Source organism: Delphinapterus leucas, chromosome 17 (assembly GCF_059928025.1).
Source record: "Delphinapterus leucas isolate spDelLeu-1000000601 "Yukka" chromosome 17, BTC_Dleu_Yukka2, whole genome shotgun sequence".
Lineage (NCBI taxonomy): Eukaryota > Metazoa > Chordata > Mammalia > Artiodactyla > Monodontidae > Delphinapterus > Delphinapterus leucas.
The window spans coordinates 402,904-422,033 of record NC_143145.1 but is presented as its reverse complement, the minus strand read 5'-3'; the positions used below and the strand labels follow the sequence as shown (position 1 = coordinate 422,033).

The 19,130-nt window shown below is 64.5% G+C and overlaps 2 protein-coding genes and 1 long non-coding RNA gene across 10 annotated transcripts; 1 reads left to right on the top strand and 2 right to left on the bottom strand.

Annotated features, from left to right (window-relative positions):
• Positions 1-548: 548 nt before the first annotated feature.
• VPS28 (VPS28 subunit of ESCRT-I) lies at positions 549-5,323 on the bottom strand. Of its 4 annotated transcripts, none has more exons than XM_022555484.2 (10): positions 5,266-5,323; positions 3,543-3,609; positions 2,946-2,974; positions 2,787-2,824; positions 2,469-2,558; positions 1,637-1,742; positions 1,424-1,525; positions 1,045-1,098; positions 877-968; positions 549-785 (listed from the first exon to the last, which is right to left on the bottom strand). In XM_022555484.2, the coding sequence occupies exons 2-10, from the start codon at positions 3,577-3,579 to the stop codon at positions 668-670; spliced, it is 666 nt and encodes a 221-aa protein (XP_022411192.1). In that variant the 5' UTR covers positions 3,580-3,609; positions 5,266-5,323; the 3' UTR covers positions 549-667. The 4 variants fall into 4 exon arrangements, with proteins under 4 accessions (XP_022411192.1, XP_022411190.1, XP_089754765.1 ...); XM_022555482.3 differs by lacking the exon at positions 5,266-5,323 and adding an exon at positions 4,953-5,063; XM_089898639.1 differs by lacking the exon at positions 5,266-5,323 and adding an exon at positions 4,949-5,051.
• LOC149746889 (uncharacterized) lies at positions 5,073-6,451 on the top strand. The gene is made up of 2 exons (XR_016388268.1): positions 5,073-5,526; positions 6,241-6,451. It is a non-coding gene; the product is annotated as an uncharacterized LOC149746889 (long non-coding RNA).
• On the bottom strand, positions 5,704-18,490 carry TONSL (tonsoku like, DNA repair protein). 5 transcript variants are annotated; one of them, XM_089898629.1, is made up of 26 exons: positions 18,388-18,489; positions 18,192-18,287; positions 17,883-18,025; positions 17,257-17,440; positions 16,752-16,881; positions 16,338-16,509; positions 16,135-16,249; positions 15,445-15,590; positions 15,199-15,351; positions 14,903-15,028; positions 14,585-14,783; positions 13,591-13,667; positions 13,402-13,491; positions 13,053-13,125; positions 12,790-12,953; positions 12,577-12,715; positions 11,731-12,458; positions 11,538-11,614; positions 10,974-11,127; positions 10,814-10,892; positions 10,113-10,414; positions 9,785-9,956; positions 8,887-9,062; positions 8,575-8,648; positions 8,036-8,169; positions 5,704-6,806 (listed from the first exon to the last, which is right to left on the bottom strand). In XM_089898629.1, the coding sequence occupies exons 1-26, from the start codon at positions 18,410-18,412 to the stop codon at positions 6,613-6,615; spliced, it is 4,122 nt and encodes a 1,373-aa protein (XP_089754755.1). In that variant the 5' UTR covers positions 18,413-18,489; the 3' UTR covers positions 5,704-6,612. The 5 variants fall into 5 exon arrangements, with proteins under 5 accessions (XP_089754755.1, XP_022410994.2, XP_089754754.1 ...); XM_022555286.3 differs by having other exon boundaries at positions 12,577-12,700; XM_089898628.1 differs by having other exon boundaries at positions 15,199-15,590; positions 18,388-18,490.
• Between the last annotated feature and the right edge of the window lie 640 nt (positions 18,491-19,130).

The window sequence follows — 19,130 nt, the reverse complement described above, 5'->3', positions numbered from 1 at the left end:
CTGCCCCAGAGGATGAGGACGCAGACATGAACCCCGCGGGGCCAGGCAGCTTCCAGCACTGACAGCACAAGGCCTTGGAGCAGGCGTTGCTTCCCCACCAGGCTTTGGGCAAGGCCAGCTCTGGGGCTCCCGTGGCATCTGCCAGCTGGGCCTTGCTCCCGGGTGAGGGACACCCTTGGTGGCAGGCAGGAGGACAAGCTGTGCTACTGTGAGCTACCAACCGGCGCTCCTGTGAGCCACCGCACAAGGATGGGCCCTGCTGCAAAGGTGTCAGGCTCTGTGCCGACCTGGTCAGCTGGGCCGCCACGCTGCCTAAAGCTCTCAGCTGAGAGGTGGGGGAAGGTGTGGCAGGCAGATGCAAGCCTACCGGGCCTGGGGGGAGGCGCACCCCTGCTGGCTTGCCAGGCGGTGCCCACCAGGGAAGGCGCTGCCTCTGAAGTGCCACTGAGGCTCTTCCCTGATGAATGGGCTGCGTGCTCCCGAGGCCCAGAGAGCAGACAAATAGGCAGGGTGGGCCTGGGGCGGGCAGGAGGCGGCCACAGCAGCAGGGAGGTCAGAAAGCATCTTTATTGGGGGAGCGGGCTCTAGGCCACTGTGCATGGTAAAACGTTTGCAGACATCGGGGGAAATGGGATGATCGCAGAAGGTGGGGGTAGGGAGGCTGGGCTCAGGCGTGCAGGAAGCGGTTGAAGGCGTTGTAGGCTGATTCCAGGTCGAAGAGCATCTGGCGCACCTGGGAGTCGTCCAGCTCGTCTGAGGCTGACATGCCACTCAGGGTCTGCAGCCTGTGGGGCACAGAGCACAGAGCTGGGCTGGGGCAGGTGGGGGGCTACGGGGCTGCGACGGACTGGGTGGCTCAGCAGGTGACACACTCACCACTGGCTGACCGTCTGGCGGCCCTCGAAGTCAGGGGGCAGGTGGCTCATGCGGTGCATGGTCTCCATCAGCTCCCGCAGGTCGGGCTGGATCTGCAGAAACACTACCTGCTTGGAGACACCGACCCTGGTTCCCCTGCCCCCACCCCCAACCGCCCGGGAGCCGCACCTCGTCCATGGCCCGGATCTCCAGGCGCAGCTTGTCCATCACTGTGATGAAGAGCTGGTGGCAAGGGTGTGTGTGAGATGACATGGACCCCTGGCAAAGACCCCCGCCAGCCTGGTCCTCTGCAGGGCTGGGCCCGGGGCAGCACCAGCTGGCCCTCGCCCTCCTCAGCCTCACCGTGGGGTCACGTGGGCCCTAAGCCTGACCCTGCAGCTGAGGAGCGGTCAGTGGGTGGGAGCCCTGGGCACATCCCACGTGGGCCTTGGGATGGGAGGGGCCTCAGGGGGTTTCCCGGACGCTGCCCAGGAGGACTGCCCGCCCCCCACTCCAGCTACTCTGTGCACCGCGGGGCTGTGGGCACATGGCCCTCCCGCCTCCGCACCGAGACCACGTCGGCAATGCAGCGATTCAGGTTGCCCTTGTCGTCCTTGATGGTGATGGGCCGGTCCTCCTTGATCCTCTCCATGGCAAGCGGGCAGTCCAGCTGAGGGAGGGCACACGGTGCTGGGCCTCGCGGGGCAGCCCAGCCCCAGCCCAATGGCCCCCATGCCTACGCCCGCCCACGCCCCTCAGGGTGGAGGGGCCGCTCACTCACTCGGAACTTGCGGCAGAATTCATCGATGGAGCTGATCTCTGACCCCTGTACCTGCCGGAAGGCAGCTTTGTACTGGACCAGGAGCCGCGAGCAGGCCGCAGTGTACCTGGGGGGAAGGGTCAGGCTGCCGCCCTCAGCGCCAGGCCAGCGCCGCCTGGCACATCCTGCTTACCCTCCGCCCTTCCAGACAAGTGGCATCTCACACGGAGGGCTGGGTGAAGGGCCAGGGATTGGCCATAGAGAGCTGAGCCTTCCCACTTGGTTTACACAAAAAAATAACTCTGGAAGGTGGCAGAAGGTGGTAACGGCCAAAATACGGCTGCCACACGGACCTGGCCTGGGCTGTGCAGGTTGGCCCCCAGCCCAACACCAGGCAGAGGCCCAGCGAGACCCCTTGTGCCCGCTCTTCAGGCCATGTTGGCCGTGCCTCCACGTTGACAGCTTGTGGTCCTATGGGGGAGGGGCTGCTGCACCGAACAAAGGCCCCACGTTCCAGCTGGCTGCCAGGCCTGGTCGGCGGCACCCACGGACTGACTGCCTGTGCCACCCTGCTCGCCTCCTATGCCTTTGCACTGATGAGGCCCCAGGCAGCAAAGCTGGGGCAGAATACTGACGCCAGGGCGCTGGGCTCCCCTCTCCCCAGAATGCTGGGCTACTGCCGCCAGGGCGTCCCTGCCCGAGATGGCACCAAGGCCGCCAGCACCCAAGCGACCCTCCTTGTGCTGGGTGGGCCTCAGACCCCCGCCCCCGCTCCTTACTGAGCGCCCCAGCCCTGGAGAGCAGAAACAAGCTTCCAAGTACGGGTCGGTGGTGCAGGGAAGCGGGCTCTCACTCGTTGGGGCTGACGCAGTCCTTGATGTACGCCTTCTCCAGGGCCTGCATCGTCTTCACGACTGCAAACAGCTCTGCCATGTTGTCATACCTGAGGGTGCGCACCCTTCAGATGTGGCTGCCACGGCAGGGAAGCCAAGGTCCCGGAGCCTAGGGTGCCAGTCCTACCCAAGGTGCCGTTGAGGCAGACCTCCGTGTCTGGCTGCCCCTCTCACCCCACCCCTGGCAGAGGCTTCTTGGGACCCGTTTCCCTGGGCCGACCCCATGTTCTTCTGACCCTCAGTATGGGGGAGGCAGGCAGCCTGGGTGCTGGACTCACTTCTCCCGCTCACGGGCATTCTTATACAGCTTCACTTCCTGTTGGGAAGACAGGGCGGAAGGTCGGCCAGCAGCACCACAGTGGCTGCAGGGTCCCGGTGAGAACCACGCAGTTAAAAGACTACTGGCCAGCGCCGCCAGGCAGGTGCCCGCCACTTACCTCATACAGCTCCGGCTTGTTTCCAGGGGCTGCGACAAAACAGGCAGATAGCTGGCAGGCTGCTTGCGAAGGTCACCCTGGCAAGCTTGTCCAGCGCCCTGGCCCAGCCCTGTCTCAGTGCCCCTCCCAAGGCCTCCCCTGGGCTATGTCCCAAAGAGCCCAAAGGGAGCTGGGGGAATTTCAATCTCAGCATTCCCATCAGTTTGTGGGTGACCTGAGCAGAGAACATGCCTCTGAGTCCAGGGGGCTGTGCGCCAGGGCTGGTCATCCATCCCACCTGTTTCTAGGCTCCCTTGCTTACGATGCAGTGATGGGCACACATGTTTGTCACATGCTCTGTCATCTTTTCCCTGGCCTGGGGACTGTGGGATACCTAAGACCCCCTGAAGTTCCAGCCACACTAAAGCTGTCATTTCTGCGCCCAGCTGACCCCACCTGGAGGAGGTCTCTGGGCCCCTGGCCACTACCTGAGGTCTTGCGGGGGCGGACACTTATAGACCTCCCAAATGCTCCGGCCACCACTCCCATCAGCCTCTGCCACAGAGGTTGAAAGCCTAGGCCCTCTGGGTCCCTGGGCCCAGCTTGGGCCACACTCACCTCCCATGCCAGGAGTGGCTGGGATCCCGTGAAACATCCTGCAGGCTCAGGTGGCCACAGCAGAGACCTAGGGAGCAGAGCCAGTGCTGACGCAAAGGTGACCCCCTAACACCCCTGAGGGCTGGGCCTCATGAAAAGCTTCCCCACCCTCAGCAGAAACAAAACCAGCAATGAACACACAGGGTGCTGTGCACTGTGCTGGGAACACCGAGCCACCCTGGAGGCTGCCGGGAGGAAGCAGGTGCAGGTGAGCATCTCAGGAGTGAGCAATGGCGGGCTGGCAAAGGGGGTGGGGTGGGGAGTGGCGGCATGGTCAGGGCAGGTTGCTCTGAGTCAGGTGACCAGGAGAGGAAGGGGCTGCAGCTATCAGATGAATGACCTGGACGAACGTTTGGGCAGAGAAAACAGCACATACGACAGACAGCACGTATAATGTGAGGTCTTTATGCAGGAATGAATTTAGAGAAACAGACAAGCGGGGTGGGGGGGGGGAGGTGTGCTTTCTGAGTGAGGGGTGTTCTAGGGAATGAGGACAGAGAGGCAGGGGGATCAAAGGGCACAGATCTCACAGGCCAGGAGGAGGAGTCTGGGTTTATCCTGGCACAGCCAGAGGAAACTACTGGAAGACTGAAGAAAGTCCTCCCAGCTCCAGGTGGGCGGTGGGCTGAGCAGACCGTGGAAGCAGGAGCCCCTGACCACTCCGGAAGTTGGTGCGGTGGCTGGGGCCACGTCCTGATGTGCTTTGGAGATGGAACCACCAGACCCAGTGGAGAATTTGAAAAGGGGTAAAAATTAAAAAGGACTCAAGAATGACCCCTTATTTTTGGACCAGTGGCACCATGACAGTGAGGTGAACTGAGATGGAGAAAGTGAACAAAGTAGGTGTAGAAGGCAAGCGGGTGTGCAGGAAAGCGCTGCGGTTGATCTGTTGGCTTTGAGAGGCTCCGCAGACATCCAAGGAAGCTGCCGAGGCGGCTGGAGATCAGGGGAGAGGCCGGGGGCTGGCAGGGCTGAGCCAGTGGCACCGAGGGGGTGGATGGCGTCCCACAGGAGATGGCTAAGGGCGAACCACGGTAGGAGGGAGAGCAGCCCACGTTGAGCCCCGGGCACCGTGGCGTGCGGAGGCTGGGCAGAGGGAAGGCGGGATCCGGGCTGGGAAAGGCCAAGGTTGTACAAGTTAAGCAGCAGGGGCGGGGGGACGGGGCCGAGAAGGCCGATGAAATTACGAGAGCTCGCGGGGGTGGGGTGGGGACACGGATACCACTGAGCCACCCTCCCGCAGCATCAGAGAGGAGGTGCAACGGAGAGAAGGAATAAGGGGGTTGTCTGTGGCTCTACAACGGGATTCCACGCAGCCACGAAAACGGACGTCCGCGGCCACAAGCGAATACTCGGCTGAACCTCACCAACCTGCCGCGACCCAGAACGGCGAGCTTCTAGAGAAAGCCCAATGAGCGCGGTGGAAGATCGGGCGGGCCGGGCGCGGGGCGCATAGGCCGCGGGAACCTTCGGGCCCGGCGGTCTGAGCGCCGCACTCGGAGGCGCCAGTCCCGGGGAAACGGCTCTGGAACCCGGGGGGAGCCAGGAGAGCCGGACACCGGGAGAGGGGACCACAAGACGGAGAGCGAGGAGGAGCACGGGCGCGGAGTGCGCTCCGCGCCACAGCGACACCCCCGGGCGTCTACCAGCGCCGCCTTTCCCGCCCGCCCCCGGCCTGGAGTACCTGGGCGGCCTCGCGGATCCCGGAAATGGCGCGGTGGCGGAGTGCCCTCTGACGCCTGCGCTTGCGCGCGGGCGCTGATGTATGCGCCTGCGCACACTTTCTCAGGCCGGGACCTGATGTCTGCGCCTGCGCGCGGGGCCGGTCCACCTGGGCTTCTGGCTACTTCCCCCCAACCCCGCGCTGAGGCCGGGCCAGCCCGGGCCGGGCCGGGGTAACACTCTGCGGGTCTGATCCAGCCATGCCTGATAGGAACCGGAAGAGGTAACGAAGGGAGAAGGTTTTGCCTTCACCTGTAGGGCCTCTAAGTGGCCGGATCTGCCCTTGAAACTGTGCCCCACAGGGTTAATAGAAATTGGTAACAAATCCTTGAGCTTGTCTTTACAGCTTCTTAAAAACTCCTCCATAAACAACAAGGACCTACTGTACAGCACAGGGAACTATATTCGGTATCTTTTAATAACCTATAATGGAAAAGAATCTGAAAAACAATACATATATACAAAACTGAGCTAAACTGAATTGCCTTGCTGTACACCTGAAACACATTGCAAATTAAGTGTACTTCAATAAAAAAAAAAACCTTCCGCTTGTAACCTGCCTTCACTGGTCAAGCTCACCTTAATTGTTGATACAAAAAAGTGCACGTCCTGAAAAACAAGATGTTTGCTCTGAGCTGTTTTCCAGGAACTTGGAGTCACCTGTGTCCAGTCTGAGCTCAAGCCAGTTAAGACTGGTTAGGACCACCAACCCTAAAACTGGGCCTGCACAGGTGTCCAGGGAATGACCTTTTGACGTCGGAGGGCCCAAACCCCCACCCTCAGCTCATGTCCATTTTTTAACATGGTCCCATGAAGAAGCAGGTAATTCAGACACGCCTCTGCAGAACACAGATTACGTCGCCTTTTTCCTACCTCCAATCTCCTCTCCCCACGCTTAAGATCACCCTGCCTTCTTCTTTTCTTTTTGGCCACGCAGCTTGTAGGATCTTAGTTCACCGAACATGGAACCAGGCCCAGGCCGTCGGCAGTGAAAGTGTTGGAGTGCTCATCACTGGACTACCAGGGAATTCCCCCAACCTGCTTCTTCATCCCGTAAATATCCCACGCCCCTACTTTGGGGAAGCCAATCTGAGATCTGTCCTCCCATCCCCTCACTTGGCTGCCTATGAATAAACCCTTTCTCTGCTGGTTGTGGCTCACTGCTTATTGGGCAGGGAGGCCTCATTCCAGAGCGCTCTGACAGCAAGGTGAACCCCTCTGAAGGCCACAGCAAGGAGGGAGGCGGCAGCAGCGGCTTCCTTTATTAGAGGCTTGGGCGTGTGGGTAGGGCGGGGCACGGCTCAGCCAGTCAGAGGTGCCTGAAGAAGAGCTTGGGTCCCCGATCCAGGGTGCATGCTTTGGGGCCCAGCTGGCTGGGCAGCAGCTGGTGCAGGGCATCCCGGTCCTCAGCAGAGAGACGTCTGCTGCACAGCTGCAGCTCCTGCAGCTGCACTGTTAAGTTGTCCCAGAGGCGCAGGCCCAGGGGGCCCTGGACAGCACAGCCTGCAGAGGGGAAGCAGGAGTAGGCCTCAGGCTATGGCCGGGGTCCCGCGGGAACCAGTGGTGTTCGTAGAGGGGGCCCTGTGGGGCTTTCCTCTTTACCAGTGTGGCCCTCGGGAGGAAACACACATCCTCTGAGGCCCCAAGGGCTGCAGCGAGGGGCATGAGCAAAGGCCAGCAGAGGCCCAATAATTCTCTAGGAAGGAGTGTGCTCTCCCAGGCCTAGTGTGCCCAGGACTGTGGACTCCCTTCCCAGCCAGTGGTCAGGCACAAGGGAGGTTGGCTAAAGTAAACACCACATTCACATCTGTGCCTCTGCCATTGTCTGACGATGCCTGGGTCTCTCACTCCATAAAATGGACCCAATGGGCTACCTGTAAGTCTCAAGACACTGAGCTACAAGGCTCAATCCTCAGAGAGACCGGAGAATACCCAGCAGGCTCACGACCCAGGGAGTTTGGTGAGAGGGTGCAGGTGCCAAGAAGCCAGGTGTGTGGGAAGCAGCCCCTCAGCTGAGCGCAGGTCTCCTACCAGCCCACCTTCAGGGGGGCCTTCCTGGAGGAGCCAGCCTGGCCCTGTGGGCCCGTGGGCAAGGAGCAAGAAGAACCCAGGGGTCCCCTGTGTGTAGACCCACTCCCAGCCCTTGTTCTCCTAGAGGGCAAAGCCTGGTCTGCCCTGCCCTGGGCCCCAGCAGGATGTGCCAGGCCGCTGGGTGGCCAGTTCACCAAACGCACCTCCCTGGGGTCCTTCTCAAGACAGCTCTGGTAGGGTCCTGCACCAGGGCGTGGCCAGAGAAACCAGCTAAGTCAGGCCATAGGCCTGGACGGTAGGGTCAGGGCAGCCTTGGCCAGGAAGCGGGAGGGTCCCTCAGAGGCAGGTATTGCCACCCTAGCCCGACGTCCCTCCCTCGGTGACAACAGGAACGAGGAAGTCCCTGTGGCACTGGGTCCCCCTGCCATGGTCTCGAGGGTCAGGCTGACCAGGCCAGAGGCAGAGACCCACGGTCCTCCCGCCCTACGGTTTGAGAAGCAAGGCTCACACCTGCTTCCAGTCACACTGGTCACCATCCTCCACTGTGGCGACCCCAAGGGGCCCAGCCCACCCTTGCGGTCTGGCTGGTGGCAGTGACGGCCCCTTCAGAGGAGGCACCTGGGCCTAAGGCAGGTCCTCGAGGAGGGAGCTGTGTCACCAGCTCCGGTGTGGCAGGTGTAGAAACCATACCCAGAGCTCACCTGACAGGCCGAGGAAGCTGAGGCCTTGGGGCCGCCCTTGGAGGGCAGACAAGAGCTCCTCCAGACCGGCACAGCTGATCTTGGGGTTGGCAGACAGGTCCAGCGAGACCAGCGAGGGGCAGAGAGGCAGACATCTGAGACAGGGAAGAAGCCTGGGGATCAGCTTCCATCACGAGGGGAAGCTGCCCCAGGTGATCCCAAGGCTCGGGGAGCTGCAGGCCAGGACCATACGCTTTGCCCCCAGCCTGGCACGGGTGTCTCACACTCCTGCGAGCCAGCTGAGGCTGGAGGGCCACAGAAGCCGTGGCCTGTGCCTGGGCTGCTGGACAAAGGGTGACAGGAGGGGACACACCAGAGAGAAAGTCTCGAGAGCCGTGGGAGCATGAAGAGAGACATGAGGGCCAGCCAGGAGGCAGGCTAGTGGCTGGCGGCCAGGCCTCGGGGCACGCTGGGGCAAGGAGCCCCAGCTTCCCCGGGCTCCTGGGCCCTGAGATCAGAACCCCTGCAGGATGGTGGTGGCACGAGCTGGCTGGCATTACCTGCTCAGATCTCTCACGGCCTCGTCGCCCAGGTGGTTTGCCGACAGGCCCAGGTGCTCCAGGGCGCAGCCTTCCTAGACAGCGGAGGCCCAAGGGGAGCCGGCCTGAGTGGGGCACCTGCCCTCCCTGCCTCCCTGGATCCCAGCTGTCCTTCCTGCTGGCCAGGAATTCACAGCCTGAGGCAGGCAGGTCTACAGAAAGCTTTCCCCGCCTCTGTTTTTTCCAAACGTGCAAAGCCTCTTCCCAGCACCACCCGCCAATCCTGGGTGGCCAAAGGTGCCTCTGGCTTAGTGCCCCTCCTTGACCGCGTACCTTGGTCAGGTAGCTGACCACGGGCTCCGTGAGGCCTGGGTCACTCTTGCTGGCGGCCACAGAGCTCAGCTCCAGGCGCAGGAGGGTGCGGGCTGGCAGGCTCTGCAGGGCCTGGGCCAGGGCGGAGGCACCCAGGCCGTTGTAGGACAGGGACAGTGTCTTCAGGCACTTGGCGCCTATACCAAGGGCCAGAATCTCAGTCAGCCCCGCGTGCCGCCGCCCCCAGCCCTGCCGCACAGTCCTGGGCCCAGAACCCTCATGACCCTCGGGAAGCCGTCCTCGTCCCTGAGGTTTGGTGTGCAGGGAAACTGGGGTGGCTCTGGCCCAGTGTCTCCCAGTGGGGAGGGAGCAGAACTGGACTCCTGAGCCCAGCTTCTTCCCACCATTTCTGGGTCCTCTACCTGCCCCTACTCACAACAGGATGGCCCCAGGTGACCTGAGACAGGCCCTAGGCTGGGACATCCACACGTGGTGGGTGGGTCGGGGAGTACTCCGTCTGCCACCCCAGTCCCAGACCCCTCCTCCCCTGCCGCTATGCTCATAGCTCTGTGGAAAGCCCCCTAGAGGACCCCAGTTTCCAGCTTCTCAGGGCTGGGGTGGCAGGTCTCTGCAGCCCCAGTGGGTTGTGGTGGAATCGTCTCCGGCAAACGGGATGCTCAGACCTGGTGAGAGCTGTGGGGCTGGGGCTCTGGCCTGCAGCGTAGCTGGGACTGGGGCTGTGTCCTGAGGGGGCCGCCCAGGCCAGGCGAGCACCCAACGTCCCTCTGAGCCCAGACAGGTCCAGCACCTGCACGTCTACCTACGTGCTCCCGAAAGCTGGGCTCGTGCCCTTGGAGCCCTTGTGCTGGAGGCTCTCTGAGCCCTTGGGGCCAGGGAGTGGACGTGCCTGGCAGCTCACCTTGGAAGGCGCTGCCCAGGGCCGCCTGGTGGTTCAGGAAGAAGCTGCGGCCAAAGCCACAGGCCTGGAGGTACAGGGTGCTGAGCAAGGGGCAGGCCCGTAGGATGGAGGCCAGGGCCTGGCCACAGCCATCCCCGAGGGGGTTCATGCTTAAGTCCAGCTCTTCCAAGTTCTGTGGAGACATGGGTTCCCCAGAGGATCTGGTCTGGGCCACCCAGAGCTGGGTACTGGCCAACACTCTCAACCACACCTTCCCACCCAGGGATGGGCCAGATGTGGACGTTCAGATGCTGCCCTGGTACCGGTCCGCCGTTCCCCACGCCTCTACCTGCAAGGCGGGCTGCCCCTGGAGACCCACAGCAAGCTGGCGCAGCCCTTCAGGGCCCAGGTGATTGGAGGAGAGGTCGAGGAGGGTCAGGCCGGGCACGGTGTCCAAGGCAGCCAGCAGCTCGGCAACACATCCATCCCCCAGCCGGTTCCCGGCTAGGCGGAGCTCCCGGAGTGCTGAGTGCAGCTTCAGGGCCCGCAGCAGCGGGGTGAGCTGGGCCTGGCGCAGCGCCAGGGAGCAGGCACTGAACGCGGGGCCTGAGCCCTGCTGCTCCATCGCCTGCAGCACGTGCTGGTGCGCCCCTGGAGGGGGAACGTGGCGTCACCAGGGCCAGAGCCTGCCTGTCCTGCCCTGTGCATCACGAGAGGCAAACCAGGCAGCCCCTCCTCACTCACGAGCCCTGGGGCTGCCACCAGAGGCCTGTGGACCCCATGGCCCAGGAGCCACGCTGCACAGCCGGTGGGTGGCGCTCATCTACCTCCAGACGGGGCCAATCTCCCCCACCCCACCCCACTACCTACACACAGGGCCGCTAGGTAGGGGAGGAAAAGCCAAGAACAGGTGTGCTGGGAAGGAACCCTGGTGGACACCTGGGGTCCTGGGAGTCGAGGCCCACGGACCTGGGAGTGGCACGGGCAGGAGGAGCCCACACACCCAGCCCTCTGCCCAGGCCACCGCCGCAGGGCCCCCTGGGCCCTTACCTTGCTCCAGGCTCTGGCAGGCCCGGCGGTAGCGGTCCGTCAGCGGGGGAAGGTCCCACGAAGTCACCTCAGCCAACACCTGGAAAGCACCAGCGGTGTGCAGCCCCCGGCACCCAGTATTGGCGAACACCCCGAACTCAGGGCCTGGCCTGCCACTCACCTCCTCATTGCTCTGCAGCACATCGGAGATGGGGTCCTGTGGGGCCAGCAGGGCCCCCTCTTTTTGTAGGGAGAGCCGAGGCAGCAGCCCAGAGGCCTGGTAGTAACGCTGGGCGGCCTGCTCAGCCAGCCAGGCCACGGAGTGGGTCTCCCTGCTGTGGGGACAGAGGTCGAGCTGAGTCCTGGACCTGGCCAGGTTCCCGCACACGTTGAGGAGCGGCCCCCGGGGTCCTGCCATCCCAGCTTGGCGTCCACAGCTCCCTCGTCTGGCTCCTTCGTCTCCCCCTGCCCCTACGTGTGACATGCCAGTGCCCCGTGCACACATGCAGCACCTCCGGGCCGTTTCTAGGGACGCAGGGCCTCCCCGAGCCTGTGTCTGCCATCACCTCCCCCAGCTGCCAGCCCCCCAGAGGTGGGGTATAAAACCAGATGGATTCGCATTGCACATTCCACGCCATCTACAGCCATGAGGGCCCTCTGCTGCCCCTGGGCACCATCCCCTGGCCCAGAACCCGCAGTGGCGCAGAGGGGGCCAGGGGTTGGGAGAAGACAGGTGACACCTTACCTGTGTGGGACGGGGATGAGGAAAAGATTATTCTGAACACGAACTCGAACTCGGATGGGAGGGAGCAGGGCCTGACCCTAGTAGGTGCGGGGCAGGGAAGGACAGCCTGAGTCAGGGAAGACGGAGCCCCCTGCCCACCACCCCCAACCGCCCCAGCCTGGGAGGCAGCTCTGCTCCAGGCCTGCACACCCACCAAGGGCTGGCCTGCTGAAGGGTTTCCCCCAATGGGCCCCAAGGCCCTGGGGACATCAGGGCTCCGCGGGGGCTCTGCGGCTGAGCTGCAGGCTCCATCTGCTCTGACCCGTGCACTCCAACTCTTGAGACAGGACAGCCGGCTCTTCCTGGCCCGGGCCCGAGGCCTGATGGCGCTTGCCTCACTGCCTGACCCCGAGGCACTGTGTCTGCTGCCATCCGCACTGCTATGGGGGCGGGGCGGGTGGCTGCCCCCATGACCGTGGGCCAGCGGCAAGTCCTCTTCCAGCCAGTCCCCGGCCAAGCACTCCTCCTCAGGGAGGAGCGCCGCCCGGGGGCTGGGGGCCTCGCCGGGGCCTTGAGGGGGGCTAGGGCGCAGGTGGCAGCTCTGGGCACTGCCCACACTGCGGATGGCCGCCCGGTAGGCTGCCCAGCCGGCACTCGCTGTGGCTGCCTCCCCGTCACTGGCGGGGCTGGGCATCCGGGGCCTCTTCTGGGGTGGCCGGGGCGGGCCTGGGTTGTCCTCCCCATCTGAGCTGCTACCGCTGGCCAGCTTGTGCCTGCTCCTCCAAAGCCTGGCCGTGGCTGGCACCGCCAGCCCCTGGGAGACCCTGGCACTGGCCTGACAGGCTTCTGGGGGTCCTGGGCTGGGACTTGAGGGAGGAGAGGTCTCAGGGTCAAAAAGATGGTTACTTGGGACAGTCAGGGGAGCCAGGGAGCTGTGGGGAGCTGCAGAGAGATTGAATCTATTGTGAGGCAGTGTCTGGCACCATCCCCGCCACCCAGGGCCCGGGGACCATCAGGCTACAGAGCGAGGTCCTTAGGAGCAAAGGAGGTCCCCGCTTGCCTTGGCCCGAAGAGGCCGCCTGGAGCAGCGTCTCCATGGCAGCAGCCTTCTCTCGCGTCTCGCCATCCAGATCCTTGCAGTACAGCTTCACCCACTGCTGCAGCGTCTCCAGCGGGCTGCGGCCCTGTGGGGTACCCAGCTAAGCAGGACTGGCAGTGGCAGTACCGCCAACCGCGTGCGGCCCACGCCTGCCTGGCCTGCGTCTGTGCTCACCTTCCTGGTACGGAGAGTGACCGATGCTCCTCGCTCGATGAGCAGCTGGGCCACCTCAAAGTGGCCACAGTTGAGAGCATCATGCAGGGGAGTGATACCCTCACAGCCTTGGCCACCCGGGTCATCCACCGCGGCCCCGTGGTCCAGCAGGAAACGGACGATGTCTGTGGACGGGGGGTATGAGCCAGCTCCCAGGCCCTTCCTTGGGAGGGACCCTTTCCCTCTCCCTGTCGTATGCTAGCACCCTGCAGCCCCACACTCACCCAGATGCCCATAGTTGCAGGCCTCGTGCAAGGGTGTCCAACCACAGTAGTCCCGAGGGTTCAGGGGGTGGCCCTGTGACAAAGAATGGGAAGGAGCCTGGCCCTAAGTAGCTCCCAGCCTGGCCTTGCCCTGGGGCTCTGGAGCCTGAGGAGGGCCCCCGGGGCCCACCCCCGAGCCTGGCCCTGGCCCAGGTCACACCAGAGTGAGGGAGACACTCGCCACAACAAGTACAGAGTCCCCAGTGCCGGCTCCCGCCCCTGTACCCTGCCCTGGCCCCTGGGGAGACAGTACCCCAGCGAGAGCCCCTGCTATGGCCGCAGGGTGACTGGGGTGGGGCAGTGGGCCCACCTGCCTCACGAGGTCCTGGACACGGCCCAGCTGGCCCTCAATGCAGGCTCGGTGCAGCAGGGTCTCCCCGACATCGTTGCGCCGGTTCCACTGTGGGCACAGTCACCCCATGGGGACGTAGGCGTGAGGGGATGGGGCGGCACTGGTGGGCAAGGGAGGGTGACACACGCGCTCAGCCGCTGTGCTCACCTTGCTCACCCTCCGCCGGCCCAGGCAGCCCTGAAGCTCCTCCTCCTCCAACCGCTGGGACCCGTCAACTTCATCCTCTGGAACAGAGCCAGGCCCACCAGCCCAGGTGAGCCTAGCCCCTGCCCCGGCTCCGCTGCGCCCAGGAGACTGCTCTGTGGGGCAGCCTCCCCCACCCCAGACCTCTGCCGTCTCCTTCCTGGGAAGCATCTTTGTTGGGCCACGTCAGGCCCAGGGTGAAGACAGCTCGCCCCTGGGGCCCAGGCGTCCTCCACCTGCACGACTCCCAGTACCTCTGCCTTCTCCTGCCTGCTCTCAGCCCGGACCCCCCCCCCCACCCCTGCTGCCTCCTGCGCCTCCTTCCCAGCACCTCCTTCTCCTCCAGGGGTAACTGCCTATGCCTATCAGAGAGTTGGAGAGTCGCCTGAAGTTCTCCTTTTTGGGTCCTCTCTCCCCGCCCCTCCTGCGGACCCTCCCCCACACCTGCAAAGGAGCCATGCCCAGCTCAGCACCCCCCTAAGGCAAGGCTGAAACTTCCCGGAGGGAAGGTTCTGGAAGCTCCTCGAGTTCAAAACTGAAGCCACTCCTTCTGGCCTCAGGGACCGTGCAGCCAGGAGCCAGCTGACTCCTGAAGCCCACCCACTGGCCCGCTGCCTGAGCCGGCTTCCGCCACAGCCCACCCTCACAGCCGCCCCTCGGAGCTGAGCACACTGGCCTCAGGGTAACCGCGCGGACCCTCGAGGGTCTCGGGACCGCCTGCGGTGCGTTTGCCCGCCAGCCTCCTGGCACCGGCCCCTCCAAGAACGTCCCCCGGCTGTGCCCGGCTCCCTGCACCCCCCCCCACCTCCACCCTCCTCCACCTGCCTCACCTGCGCCAGTTACCCACCCGGCGCTGGGCTGTTCCCTCCCATCCTGAGCCTGTGAGCAGGACCCACCGGCCCGGCCCTGGCGTCAGGGAGGGAACACCGGGGCTGCCAGCACGGCGTCCGAGCCTCACCGCTCTCTGAGAGCTCCACCTCGATGGCCTCCAGGGTGGCGGCCTCCCCCTCGTCCCCCTCGTCCTCCTCGTCGTCCTCACCCCCCTCGTTCTCCTCGTCTTCAGCTGCTCTCAGCTCCTGCAGCCTGGCTTCAGTGCCAGGGGCCTCCTGAGGCTGCAGCCTCAGCTGCACTGCATGGAGGTGCCGTAAGACCTGCCTCTGAGGAGCGGGGGACACCAGCTCAGGGCCAGAGCAGAGGCGGGGACAGGTGGACAGGCGGGCCGCGGGGAAGCTGTACGTGGGGATCCCAGCACGGGCGGGCGGGCGGGCTCCCACACCTGCAGCCGTGGCTGCTGGGCTTGCTGCGCACAGCTGAGAGCCTTCTGGAAGCATGGCGCCAGCACCTCGTAGGCATCCCCGGCGTCCTCGCGGGACAGCGCGATGTTCAACCAGGTCTTGGCCTCCTGGAGGAGGAGGTATGAACTCGGTGGCGGCCGCCCCCGCACCCAGCTGGCCCTGGCTCCCCATGGCTGCCCACACGAGACAGGAGGACGACAGTCCTCCCGTGCCCACCCCCAAGGGCAGCAGTCCTGGGACAGAGCCCCGGGCAGGGCAGGGCGCCGTGACCCCTCACCTCCAGGGCGCTGCCGTCCCGCAGCCTCAGCTCCTCTTCATAGTGGCGCACGGCCTGGCGGTGGTCCTTCATGTCCCCCAGGGTGGCAGCCAGGGACACGTGGATAACGGCCAGCTCAGGCCCCGGCCTGTTTAGCAGCTCCGCGAACTGCAGCTGGGAAGGCGGCAACAGCGAGGCCAGGGCTGCGCCACACCCCACAGCCCACAGCCCCGGTGCCCTCACCCCCGCCCCAGCCCGGGCACGCACCTGCTTCTGGTAGGCCGCGGCAGCCTTAGGGAAGTCGCCCGCCTTGGAGAACAGGTCACCCAGCTGCTCGCAGATGCCCATGGCGCCCCGCGGGTCACTCTCCTCAGACTCCTCCAGCTGCTGCTGCAGGCGGACTACCGCGAGCACTGCCAGAAAGAGCCTGGTGTGGGTGCGGCACAGCCTGGGGCCTGGCCCTGTGCCCTTAGGCAGCCAGCCACCTGCCCGAGCCTCCGCTCACCCACTGGTAAGGGGGGTGGTAGGAGGAACTACTTGGTGGGGTCGCAGCAAGAATAGAAGAACCAACTAACGACAAGTCAGGGCAGGGGCTGGTCCGCAGCATGGGGTGAGGGCCTGCTGACCGCCACTTACCAGTCCTGCTAGGCCACACGCACCGTCCACGCTCCCACCCCGTTAGGCGGGGCGGCTTTTCTCTCGAGTTTGCCAACGAAGCTGGCTTGTGCATAGACACTAGTCTCCTGACCATCCTGGGTGCCCCTCTGACACTCTGTGCTGAATGTAGCTCAGAGAAAAATGAGGCCCCTCCCAACAAGAAGTGGGGGGAGACGGGTGCCCTACTGGCGCTGCCACCTCCCAAAGGACACACGCCCAGGCCTCCTCTGCTGAAGGACGGGAACCCTCCCTACCCCTTCTCAGGGGGTTCAGCACCCCCCCATCCCCTCCTAGGCTCACCATACTTGAGAGTCCGGCAGACCACTGCCTTCTGCAAAGGCTTCTGGGAACCAAGCCGATAGGCCTTCTTCAAGGCTCTCTTGGCGGCCAAAAAATCCCCTAGGTCTTGGAGGACCTGGGGGGCAAGGGAAGGTGAGGCCCGCAGGCTCCTGAAGGCCCAAGCCCACCCGGGAGCAGAGCCCGGAGCCACCAAGAACTAGCACCTCCGAGAGGAGCAGGCAGCACTCGCTCTCCATGGAGCCCTGCTTCAGGGTGCGTGCGCACTTCCGCGCCCCCTCCAGGCAGCGCATGGCCTGAGAGTGCTGCCCCCGCCGCCAGTGGATGGCACCGAGGTTGTAGCGGGCACGAAACAGGTCCTCGTACAGGTGGTTCTGCCTGGGGGTGGGGACAGGAGCTCAGTGCCCGGGGCACTGTCGCTTAGGGACAGCACAGCAAGCACCCACCGATGCCACTTAGGGTTCCGGCCCCCACAAAGCCAAGGCTGCCCCTCTGCTAACAGGAAACTGACTGGGCGGAGGGGTGAGGTCAGCCCGGCTGCCCTCTCGGGAGGACCCTGGGAGCAGCCCAGGCCCCAGCCACTCCCTCCTGGGGCCGAGCGGGGTGCGGGGGGGCCTTACTCGGCAAGGAAGATGCTCTTCGTGAAGTAGGCGTGGCATAGCGTCGCCTGCTGCAGGCTGTCACAGGTGAGGCCCACGTTGAGGTAAAGTCGGGTCCTCATCTCACTCAGCTCTCTCTTGGCCAGTGAGCCTGGAAGACGCCCCTCCAGACACTCAGTGCCTTACCCCCACTTGGGGTCTCCAGCCCTGGGCCCTGGCCAGCCTCTCCTGGACCCCTCCTCCAGCCTCTCACTGTAGGTGCCAGGGGTTCTGCTGCAGGTAGAGCAGAGTGAAAAAGAGCAAAGGCAGCCGGACCCGAGATCGTGAGGAGCACAGGCTCTGCGGGGCAGGGGTCGGGGGTGGGGGAGAGCTGCTGCTTCTGAGAACCAATCTCAATCTCACAAAGGGAGGGTCCAGGCAGGTGGACCCACCACACGGGCAGGGCGGGCAATGGGACTGTAGCCTCTTCTCCCTGCAGAGCTCAGGAGGCAGAAGGTGGGGAGGGCCAGTCTCCAAGGGCAATTACCCTGCAGCTTCTCATCTACGATAGCCAGGCTTTTCTCGAAGGCACCCCGTGCCTGCAGCAAGGCATCCTGTGACTGGTGGTGGTCAAAGATGTCCAAGTGGGTACGGCCAATGGTAGCCCAGGCCCTCTGCTGCTCAACATGGTTGGACAGGGAACATGCAAGCTCCAGGTAGCGGTGCTGGTGCTGGAGCACAGAAGAATGGTCACTGTGAGCCAACCCCACGTCAAGCAAACCCCATGTGTCTCTCAAGCCCCCACAGAGCAGGCCAAAGCCAGACTGCAACACCCCGTTTTCTCTATGCTAAGGACTGACGGTGGGGACGGTGGCACCACACTCAGACCAGCCAAAGTCATTGGGGGAGAGACACTGACCGGAAGTTAGCTAGGCTGTGGCAGCCCCAGAAGCCGGGGCCAGGGCAGCTCTGTGTGGACAGAGGGCCTGTGGCACACCCACCCAAGGACCAGGCTACCAGGGCCCAGCGCAGCGTGTCCCCCTCTCCCCTCCAGCCAGAGGCCTGGACAGCAGAGACTGGGCCTCCCTTCTCGGAAACGGACCCCCAGGAGATGAGAGCCCAGGAGAGCTGGGTGTGGCCAGCGTGGGGGTCCACGTCGCGGCCTCCGCCCACCTGCAGGGCAGCCGAGTAGTCCTCCATCTCCGCCAGCCGCTCTCCGATCTTGCGGTGGGCCACGGCGCAGCCCAGGGGGTCGTCGGCCGACTCCAGGAGCTGCAGCTCCTGCTGGTGCTCTCGCAGGGCCTCCGCGTAACACCCTGGGCAGGCGGGACAGGCTTCAGTCTGGCCGGGCAGAGGGTCAGGGGCCGCGAGGGCCAGTGGGGCAGCGGCCGGCCGGCACTAAGGAAGGCCCCCCACGCCCCCCGACCCCACACCCCGTCCTCCCGGCTCCTCGCTCCCAGGCCCGGACTCCACCCCACGCACCATGGCTAGCCAGGAGCTCCCCCAGCTGGTGGCAGACGGCTGCCTCCTCCCGCAGCTGCCCGCTCCTCTGGGCCTTAGCCTTGGCCTTGCTCAACTCTGCAGAAAGAAGAACGAGGCCTGGGTGCTAAGCTTCTCCGCCCGGGAGGGCCAGGCCCGCCCCCGGCCCCCGCGTTCGGGCACTAGTCCCTGGACTCACGGCGAAGCTCGCGGTCCAAGCTCATACTCCGGCCGCCGTGCCGAGGGTTCCGGACTTCCCGCGCTCTAGCGCCGCCTCAGCAGCCCCACCCCCAGGCCCAGCGCGCAGGCCCACTCCTGACGCGGAGTGTCCCGGGAAGTGTAGTTCAACCGCCCGACGCATCCTGGTAGTTGTAGTAGGGCTGGCGCCGGGGCCGGAAGAGCGGCGGGCGTCTCCATGGACTCCTGGGTCTTCCTCTAGAGCTGAGCGCCCCCCCGCCCCGCCCCGCATCCCATATCCCGCATCCGCCCTTGGGGTGGGGTCTCCTGGGCTCCCGCCGCGTGCTGCAGCATCCCGCACACAAGCAAACCTATCCACCCACGCTACTTGACCTGAGGAACGGCCTGCCCTCGCGTGGGAGGAGAGGAAGGCCTCGGAGACCACGGGCACTTGAGCACTCAGATTTGTGGGCATGATCAGAGGAGGCGCCCCGCAGAGACTGCGGATCAGCCTTGAAAGCTCCACAGTCGTCACACGTGGGGACTCCGACCCCCAGTGCTACCGGCGGGAGGGGGGGCTGTGTGTTTCAAAAAGAATCGAGCGCGGTCCTGCTTCCTCAGTGTGTACGCCAGTTTTGTATTCCTGGAAAACTCAGCGTGCGCTCGTTAAAACTGCAAAACCGTCTTGTGCTGAGAGGTAAAGGGAGCAGAATCCGGGCTCGGAGCGCTGTGACCAACCTCTCAACTGCATTAGATCGGGGGTGT

Excerpts from the sequence above, each read along its gene's own strand:
- VPS28 (XM_022555484.2), bottom strand. The coding sequence starts at position 3,579 with ATGTTTCACGGGATCCCAGCCACTCCTGGCATGGGAG. Across the intron at positions 969-1,044 it reads AGATCCGGGCCATGGACGAG|ATCCAGCCCGACCTGCGGGA; the intron begins GTGCGGCTCCCG and ends GTGTTTCTGCAG. Across the intron at positions 786-876 it reads CGCCAGACGGTCAGCCAGTG|GCTGCAGACCCTGAGTGGCA; the intron begins GTGAGTGTGTCA and ends TGTGCCCCACAG.
- TONSL (XM_089898628.1), bottom strand. The coding sequence starts at position 18,412 with ATGAGCTTGGACCGCGAGCTTCGCC. Across the intron at positions 13,492-13,590 it reads GCCGGCGGAGGGTGAGCAAG|TGGAACCGGCGCAACGATGT; the intron begins GTGAGCACAGCG and ends CTGTGCCCACAG. Across the intron at positions 8,170-8,574 it reads GCCGTGAGAGATCTGAGCAG|ATGTCTGCCTCTCTGCCCCT; the intron begins GTAATGCCAGCC and ends TCCCTGTCTCAG.